The sequence below is a fragment of the Benincasa hispida genome, chromosome 6 (assembly GCF_009727055.1).
Source record: "Benincasa hispida cultivar B227 chromosome 6, ASM972705v1, whole genome shotgun sequence".
In the NCBI taxonomy this organism is placed as follows: Eukaryota; Viridiplantae; Streptophyta; class Magnoliopsida; order Cucurbitales; family Cucurbitaceae; genus Benincasa; species Benincasa hispida.
In genome coordinates this window covers 53,855,261-53,864,656 of record NC_052354.1, presented here as the reverse complement: position 1 = coordinate 53,864,656, position 9,396 = coordinate 53,855,261, and the positions used below count along the sequence as shown (strand labels likewise).

The window sequence follows — 9,396 nt, the reverse complement described above, 5'->3', positions numbered from 1 at the left end:
CAAATTATAACTCTTAAACAATGTTTAAAAAAATGACACTCTCAAAATTTACAATATTACTTCTCAATTTTTATAAATATTTCAATATTACAATATTATCCTTAACTTTTATAAACATTCCAAAACTATTTTGCAGTAAATTTTCTTTTTAAAATATCAAATAGAAACTAGAATCTAAAATTGTATAGCAATTTCTTAAAACAACGTGGCAAAATCCACATTTTCATTTTAGGTAACTATCATATCGTTTATGTTTAAATTTTTGTTCAAAATCCTAAAGAATTTATGCTCCAAATATATTTTTGAAACGCTTATAAAAAATAATAAGTAATGTTATAAATATAAAAATACTTATGAAATAAATGATGCCCTGGATGATACACGTGCTACAACGGTCAAAACAAAGGGTCATTATCCCACGAGTGTGAGCTAACTCCAAAAATCCGTTCTCAGTTTGAATTGTAGGCTACAACTCGTCTATATGAAGCCGTAATTGCTAACTAAGTATATAACTATGAATTCATTCCCAAATCTGTCCTCAGTTTGAATTGTAGGCTACAACTCGTCTACATGAAGCCGTGATCGCTAGTAAGCTATATGACGGTGGATTCATTCTCAGACTTTGTACACATCGCTCGTCACATGCTGGTCATGTCCGAAATCCTTACCTTAACTGTAAGGAGGATTGGGATGAAGTCGTAACAAGGTAACCATACTAGTCAGGGATATTTTTATAATTGAACTTTGAAATTTGGTAACAAAGGAAAAAAAAAAAAAAGATTAAGAAGGAAGAAAGAGGGGGAAAGTGGGTGAGGAAGGAAAATGATACTGTCGGCTAAATGGTAGCGAGAAGAACGCAATTATTGTACAATCTAATCGTCCTTTGGAAAAAGAGCCAAACCTTACATTCAGACACACCTCAGAATTTGCCTGCTTTTCTTTACCTTTCAGTTTTCCTCTGTTACACACACTACGCTGCTTCCCATGCTCTCACAATCACAGCCATTCATTTCATCTTACATAATATCATACATCCATTGATCTCATCACTTATGACCCTCCTCCTATTTATTACCCTTTTTCATTATATGGCTAAATCTCTTTTCTCTTTTCTTGTTTTTTTTAAATGCACATTCTCAAAATGTTACAATCCTTTATCCTTGAAATTTATTTTATTTTGATATCTAAGTTTCAAGGTTTTACACTTTTGACTTCGATTAAATACTCACTTTAGTTACTGACGTCAATGTCTATTAATTAATTAAAATAATTATGAAGTGAAATTTTGAACTTAATTTTAATAACGAAGAAAAATAGTAAAACTTAATTAAGTATAATTCCTTTAATTATTTTAATTTATTTGCCAGACATTACACTAAAGACGAACCATGGATGTTTAATGAAAAATAGAAGTTATAAATGTAAATCTTGAAACCTAAGAATCAAATTGAAACAAAACTTAAATTTTAAGGACAAAATTATAATATTTTAAAACTTAAGGACTAAATTAAAACGAAACTCAAAACTTAAAAACTGAATGTGCGACATTTTAAAACGTAGAGACTAAATAGAAACTCAAAACTTAAGGACAAAAAGGTAATTTTTCCAAAAAGAAATATCACTTACATTCCAAAGGTTGATTCAATCCGCCATCCTCCACCCTACAATTGAACCTAGCTCATACACTGAAAAAAATGTACATTTTATTATATAAATTTCGAGATCGAAAACAGGGTTAGAGGTAAGGACAGGAAAAGCATTCCTCGCCTTCGTTCCCATTTCAAAGAAATGAGAATTCACCACCCTGTTTGGAATGAATTTAGAGAGGAATTTAAGAGGAGAAAGGGAAGAAATTTAATTTTCAGAAGAACAAACAAGCTAAAAGCTGAAGGCTTCAAAATATGGTGCCAATGGAACTCAAAAGCACAAAATCCCATCATGAATGAGATATGGAAAAAACAGTGAAGAAACACACTGTTTGATAAAAGGATACAGATTTCCTCAAATCTATGGCAACAACCAAACAGGCTGCTTTTACCCACACACCTGTACAGAAAGTTTCAGCTGGATCTGATCAGATCCTTCATCCATAACTTGTTCGTCGCATCTCGGCGAGCGAGACACTTTTTGCAGTGGAATCGAAAACTTGGTTGAATCAAAGAACTAGATGATTCCGATATACTGCAAGTAATGCTACCATCATTTTGTTGACTTGATCTTCCAATTCTAAGTGGCTAGCCAGCAACTGCACATGTTGCGGGTTCTACCAGAAATGAAATGTTAGGAGAAATAGGTTGTGGAGTTGCAGCATTCTCAAGCCGCTCCCATGTCAATCTCCTCTTCTCTGCCGCTGCAATTGACTTCGATTGTTCCTCCTTCAAGTCAAGCTGGCAAGCAACCACGAGTTCCTCGTCCATCTCATGAACCAGCTTCTTCACATTTAAAGTTAGATTTAGTACAGAGTTGTTCCAATGCTTTTGTGTATTTCGTTCGAGTGCTGGGATGATAATCGGAATGATCGTTTGCCGGTTTTGAGCTATAAGATTGATGATGTGTTCGTTGTTCCAAAGCAAGTGAGCTTTTTCTGCCACCTAAAAGAATTGGAAAAGTAAACAAATGTACCAACCAACCAAAATTCAACTAAAAGCTCAAAAAAACACAAGGAGTCAAAGCCAATCAACATAGACTAGGTCTAGAATGCTGGGACTTGGAAATATTCCTAATTCTTCGTATTTATAAAACAATTAATACAATTTGAAGCCCTTCCATGCTTGTAAAATATGCATATACAATAACATAAGAAAAGCCAAAATCTAGTGAAATGCAGTAAAATAGAAGAAAACAGCCATCTAAATCAAACCCTTGAAAACCAGGAAGCAAGTAATCGTAGATAGCTTGAAGTAGCAAATATACCTGGTAATGAGAGCTATTCAAGCAATATCCGATTCGCCGAAAGAGAGGGACCATGATCTTCTGGAACTCAACCATGCTGATCATTTCTAATATCTCTTCTGTTTCACTTAAAAACATCAGCTCTTTCTGGCTATTTGTTAAAGGCCAATATCTTAAAAGTCCCTTAATAACCGTGCTGGCCAACTTTGGATCCTTATCTATAAACTGTACAATACAATATGTTAATTGTTGATGATAAATTCCGACCGACTTTGGTTTGTGAAGAGGAATTAGCACCCTCCATAAGAATGTCTTGTGTTCCTCCTTCAATGGCAATGCGAACCCGGTAATCACACTACCAAAAATCTCCAACAGTTCTGCAATTCCATTGTGCCGCTCTGTCTCGAAAACAAAACGATACATGACATTGCTAATAGCCTTCCTGATGAAAGGCCTGTGTATCATGAACTTTCCATAGACACGGTGAAGGATTGTTTTCAAGCAATCTCTTTCTCTTGGGTCATCAGAATCAAAGAGATCAAGCAATCTCAGGATAAAAGAATGATCAAGATATTTTTTGGCCACTTTTGCATCTAGAGAAGTGCTACTGACAAAATGAAGCAGTAGATCATAAACATTTTGCAAATGAGACCAAGCCGGGTCAAATATTGGTTCTTCATCCTCCGTTTCTCCACCAGTTGAAGTTGAACGAGATTTGGGCGGGAACACGCGAAAAAGATTAGCAGCACACAACTTACATATTGATGAAATTGCTGTCTCAGTGAACTTTGCAGATCCAGATGTAACAAAATCAACAACATCTATCAACATTTGACGTTTAAGATCCTGCTTCTCCACATCGTTCAGATCAAAAACCTCACAGCAATAGTTCAATTTGCTGACAAACAGGTTTTGCTTCTGTGGATTTGGAACATCTTTGAATGACAAGTGAGGATCCACTGCTTCCGCTGCAATGCTTGCAGGGAAAACTGCTGAAGAAACACGTTTCACGACATTTAATTTACTCGAGAAGGCACTCCCTACATTTGTACACTGGAATACATGTCCCAGACGAGAAGTATTGTTGCTAGAATCATTTGTTGCAGAATCCACCGTCTCCGACTTCTGCAACTTCCGAGGAAGTTTGCTTAGTATTTGCTTAAGCATGGTGAGATGCTTTACGATCTGGAAGATGAGCACTCTAAATCAAGGTGGCTGGATAAATTCAGAACATGGTATGTCAAAGATTTATTTTCTGCCTAAAAATCTTTCCTAGCTTCCGCAAGATATCGGAAATTACTCTTCAGCAAACTTTCTGGTGTATCTGCATGCACAACTTCATTCTCAGAAACGACTATTCAGCATGTAGCATTCAAGGAATTCAGATATAACTCTTTAAACCATAAGTATGAGCCTGGCATCAATTAATCAAAGCTTAAAATTGTGAACACCAGAACAAAAATCAGATAAGAGGACTCATATAACTTTGAAATCTTAGTTGTAAAAAAGAAGTTACAATTTGAAACATCAGAAAAGCTATAACGGACGAAGTTGATGAAAGTAAATGAGAAAAAGAGAATGAAGAAGAAGAAGAAGAACGAAAAAGAATGAGTTGAAAAGAAAAAAGAGAGAGAGAGAGAAAAGGGAGGGAAAGGGAATAGTTTCATGCTCCAACGGCATTCTATACAAAAACTTCCATCGAAAATCCTTGTGGTGTAGAAGTATATCTCTTGAAGCAAAATTCATATGAGATGAAGCTCAGTTTAGCAGACTTGTGTAAGTCTGAGAGCAAAATACCCCGAAGCTTCTGGTAAGGGCAGATTCATGAATTAACAAAGAAATTTCAGTTAGAATTCACGAAAAGACAAACAAACAAGTCTTCCAGAGACAACAGAAGGCATTTTCCAAGTTAAGATCGAGAGGCATTTTCCCCAAAACCCCACCCCTGAACCTCCAAGAAGAAGAACAACAATAATAAACGCCTATTTTTATCAAGTTCAAGCATATGGCGGCGGGAAATCCAGATTTAAAGCCACAAAACAAGTCCAAAGCCAGAAACATCAATCAAAACGGCGGACTAAACCATAGATCTGGTGGAAGAAAACTACCAAACATAGCAAAATTAGAAGCTGAAGGACAAAATCAATGCACATTACAACCATACGACAAGAAACATCTCCGATCATCTTCATAAACAAGTAAATAAAAAGCTTCCAATTACAATTTCGAAAAGAAAAAAAAAAAAAAAAACGAAGTTCAGCGATGAAACAAAGACAAAAATTCAAAGAGAAAGAGACCTGGAATATGAAGTGAGCTCCAGTAGAAGAGAATGCGAGGAAGAAGAGAGGGAAAGAAAGAAATAATTGAACCTTGAAGTTCAAAAACCTAGAAAGAAAAAAAAGAAGAGGCGTGATATTGAGTGAGAAAGTAAGAAGTTGAAGAGAAGATCAGAGTCAGCCATGGATGTGAATTCAGAAGAAACTTGTGTTGATAAGTATCGATCTGAATCTGATCTCTCTCTCCTTTTTCAACTGGGAAATGAAACTCCATGAAAATGGTCGCAAGAACACAGCTCTCCTCGAATCAAGAGAATAACTTGTATGGCATTTTCTGCCTTTTCCTCGACCAAGAAAAAGAAAAAAAGAAAAAATATATATTGAAGGTACCAGTTCGCCAGTCACCACTACAGAAGTTAGAGAAAATAAATAAATAAATAAATAAAATAGAGAGAGGGAAAAAAAAGCTAAATTATAAAAATGATTCCTAGATATTGCTTTTGTTTTTTAAAGTTACAATATTACCCTTAGTATTTCATAAACGATTTAAAATTGTTGCGGGACATATCTCATTTAAGGCTCAAGTTCAAAGAGTTCCTAAAACAAAAATTGTCTAGAGAATAGACAATCGTCCCTGAGTTAGACATATTGAGCTTGAAACCTTTTCTAGAGAAACTACTTCAAGGGGAATATCCCTGTCATTCTTATCAAGACATGAGGCTCGAGTGAATGACAACCAGATAGGTATATAAATAGTCAAGTTCCAACTGCTATAGAGTTTAGCGATTAGTTGGTGCTTTAGTACTATCAAACACACGACTTTGCTAACTTTAGCTTGACCAGAAAACACTAGAGTAAGGAATTGACCTAATGAGATTCATGCATCAACAAAAATTAGTTTTGAATTAATTTTTTTTATAATATTAGATGAAAAATCAACATGATTGTAATTAGGACATTTGGATTTCATGCCTATAGACTTTTCATTTTATCTCTAATCGTTTTTTTTTTTTACTTCAAGAGTAATTTTCAAATATTTATGAAATGTTAAAAGGACAATGATTCAACTTTTAAAAATTTATTGAGTATATTTAAAAAAATTTATTGAGTATATTTTAAAACTTAGCTAATGAAAAATGATATAAAATATTTTCTTTAAAAAAAAAAAAAAAAGAAAGAAAGAAAAGAGAAGAAACTAAATGGGTCCCTCTTTATGAGAAAATTGTTCAGAATATTCTCCGACTATGTTAGTTGAGTTGGATTAATTTAGATCTAAATTGGAATTTTCATCCGTTGATATAAGCAATAGTGTAATTATTTTTAAAATAAAATAATAATAAAAAAAATGGTTAGATTTGAGCTAGTTTTTGGCTATCTATTACTAGCAGAATATTCGGAATTGTTTTGCTGTTTGGTCATATAGAAAGTGATGATAGAAAATTCAAGCTTAAATTGCAAATTTAGAAAAAGTTAAAATAGATTTATAATTAGAATTTAGTTTTTATTGTTTGATTGAAGAATAATTATTTCTTAATATAAAAATTATTAAAAATATTTTAAATATAACAAAATGTCACTGTCTATCGTTATCTATCACTAATATTGATAGATGTCTATCAATATACATCACTAATAGACAATAATATTTTACTATATTTATAAATAAGTTAACTTATTTTCTTATATTTGAAAAGAGCTCTTGATTAAAATCTTTATAAATAATCTCCATTGATGAGGGCTTTAATCAAATCATATGGACTATTTATGAGATATTATCAAACTATAAAGATTAGAGCTCAACTTTTAATACAATAGGAACTAAATTCTAACGTTCTCTAAGCTATAAAGATCAGTTTTGTAATTTTACCAAAATTTTGTTTTATAAAATGCGTCTAAAATAGCTGATTTTGTTTAAATAAATACAACAAAATAGACATAAGTGTGTGAAATAAGAAGGAAAAGTTGAAAATAAATAAGGAAAAAAGATTTAAAATTACTGCTTGCTACCGAATAAAATTTGCCATAAACTATAAACACACAAGTCAAAGTAATAGTAAAGATACATTGACTTAACAGACAAGTTGGAATAATCAAATTCAATAAAGGTGTCATTTTAGTAAAACTATTTTAAATATAACAAAATATATAGTCTATTCATATTTATTACTTATAGATGGTAGTAAATTATCAATGTTAATGTTTATCTCTCGATAGACTGTGACATTTCGTTATATTTGTAAATATTTTAGTTATTTTTTATGTTTAAAAAAAATCTTTGTTTTATTCTATTTTAAGAAAACATTAACAAAATTTTTTTAAAAAATTTGTTTTAATTTTTACTTATTTATCTCTTTCGATAAATATTTAGGTCCGTTTCGTAATCATTTTATTTTTTATTTTTTATTTTCAAAAATTAAGTCTATTTCCTTTCATTTTTTACAATGATTTGCATATTTCTTGAGTACAACACTTGAATTCTTAACCAAATTCCAAAAACAAAAACAAGTTTTTAAAAGTTATTATTATTTTTTTTAGTTTTCAAACTTTGGCTTAATTTTTCAAATAATTGATAAAAAGGTAGATAACAAATGAAGAAATTTAGGGGTGAAAGTAGTGTTTATAGGCTTAATTTTTAAAAACAAAAAACCAAAAACCAAAAACCAAATGGTTACCAAAAGGGAACCTTAGTTATTTATTTATTTATTTTATATGAAAATTAAACTTATAAAACAAAAGTAGAAAAGAGTAGTTTTTTTTTTTTTTAAAAAAAAAACAATCCTCTTTAAAATTTGACAAAGAATTTGTATTTCGAAAAAAAAAAAACTATTTATAATTTTAAGGCGTTTTAATCCTTTAATCTCTATACATTTTTTTTTCAAATAATTTTATATATGTATGTGTTTTGAAGATCAAGAAAAAAAGAATTAAATAAAAAAAAAACAAAAGAATATAACAAAACAAAAAACAATTTAAAGAAATATAATCTCAAATTTAGTTAGTTCTATGCTACATAAAGAAGATTGAATCTAATTCAAGATCTGTAGTTAATAATAATAATAAATCTTCCATCCCTTTTTTAACTATCCCATTTTCTTTTCATTTCTCCAAATAGTGTATTTGTGCTTTACATACCAAGAATAATAATTAAAAAAAATCAATAAACAGATAATTTACATTTCTTGTAGGGACAATTTTACCAATACCCATGGGGAAAAATATCATCCACAAAATGTAATCATCCTTCAATGAACACAATCATACACACAACACCATTATTTTTGTTAAAAAAAAAAAGTCTCACACACATTTGCAATGGCTTAGATCAATTCAAAAGCATCCTATAAAGTAGTGGAGATTTAGTAAATAGAAAAAAGGTTAGTGGGCAAATCTTAAATAATTGACTATATAATAAATTAATATTTTAAAATTAAATCTTTAAATCTAATCTTTTTTTTTTTTTTTACTCACTCAAAGAAGAAGAAAAAGAAACAAGTGTTACCACTTCAATGATAATGGGATTAATAATGCTTAGTTATAATTACAAGCATGGTTAAAACCCAACAAAGGTGATTTCAAAGTCAATCTTAATTCAAAAGTAGCTTTGTTCTTGTTCTCCTTTTTGGCCAAATTTTTGCTTTGAGTGAAAATTGCTTATTGGATTAGGTTTTTATTATTATTATTATTTTTTAGTTTGATTTGAAATTGGAGGTGATGTTTTCAACTAGAGAGAGGGATGTTGTTTGATTTTTGTTTTATTTCTCAAGCTTTGCTTTAAGACCATAAAAGTAGGCACTTTGGGGGGGAAAAGTGTGAAAAGTTATTTGGGTAATTTATTACTGAGAAAGGTTAAATTATACCTTTCATTGATGTACTTTTCCATTTGTCTAATTTAATTGGTCTACTTCTAAAGATTTCAATGTTGTTGTTGTTCTTTTTAACTCTCATGTTAATTTTCTTTTTCTTTCCTTTTTTATTATTTTTTTTTATAATAGCAAACCCGTTTTAATGGATAGATATGTATATATTAGATTAAAAAATCATTTTTTGTCCTAAATTTTAAAATTTATCTAATAAATCTTTAAATTTTTAATTTTATATCTAACAACGCACTTGAATTTTATAGGGTATCAAAGCGAGGTCTTTAAACTTTCATTTTTATATCCAATATATCTCTAAAGTTTCAATATTATGTCTAATAAGTCATTTATTCAACTTTATTTTTAAATCA

The 9,396-nt window shown here is 30.7% G+C and overlaps 1 protein-coding gene across 2 annotated transcripts; it reads right to left on the bottom strand.

Annotated features, from left to right (window-relative positions):
- Positions 1-1,830: 1,830 nt before the first annotated feature.
- LOC120080036 (serine/threonine protein phosphatase 2A 57 kDa regulatory subunit B' kappa isoform-like) lies at positions 1,831-5,578 on the bottom strand. Of its 2 annotated transcripts, none has more exons than XM_039034573.1 (3): positions 5,190-5,578; positions 2,914-4,306; positions 1,831-2,591 (listed from the first exon to the last, which is right to left on the bottom strand). In XM_039034573.1, exons 2-3 carry the CDS (start codon positions 4,057-4,059, stop codon positions 2,235-2,237), a joined length of 1,503 nt encoding a protein of 500 aa, XP_038890501.1. In that variant the 5' UTR covers positions 4,060-4,306; positions 5,190-5,578; the 3' UTR covers positions 1,831-2,234. The 2 variants fall into 2 exon arrangements, with proteins under 2 accessions (XP_038890501.1, XP_038890500.1); XM_039034572.1 differs by having other exon boundaries at positions 2,914-4,216.
- Positions 5,579-9,396: the final 3,818 nt, after the last annotated feature.

Coding starts and splice junctions, on each gene's coding strand:
- LOC120080036 (XM_039034573.1), bottom strand. CDS start 4,059: ATGCTTAAGCAAATACTAAGCAAACTTCCTCGGAAGTTGCAGAAGTCG. Junction 2,592..2,913: donor TGAATAGCTCTCATTACCAG/GTATATTTGCTA, acceptor CAATTCTTTTAG/GTGGCAGAAAAAGCTCACTT.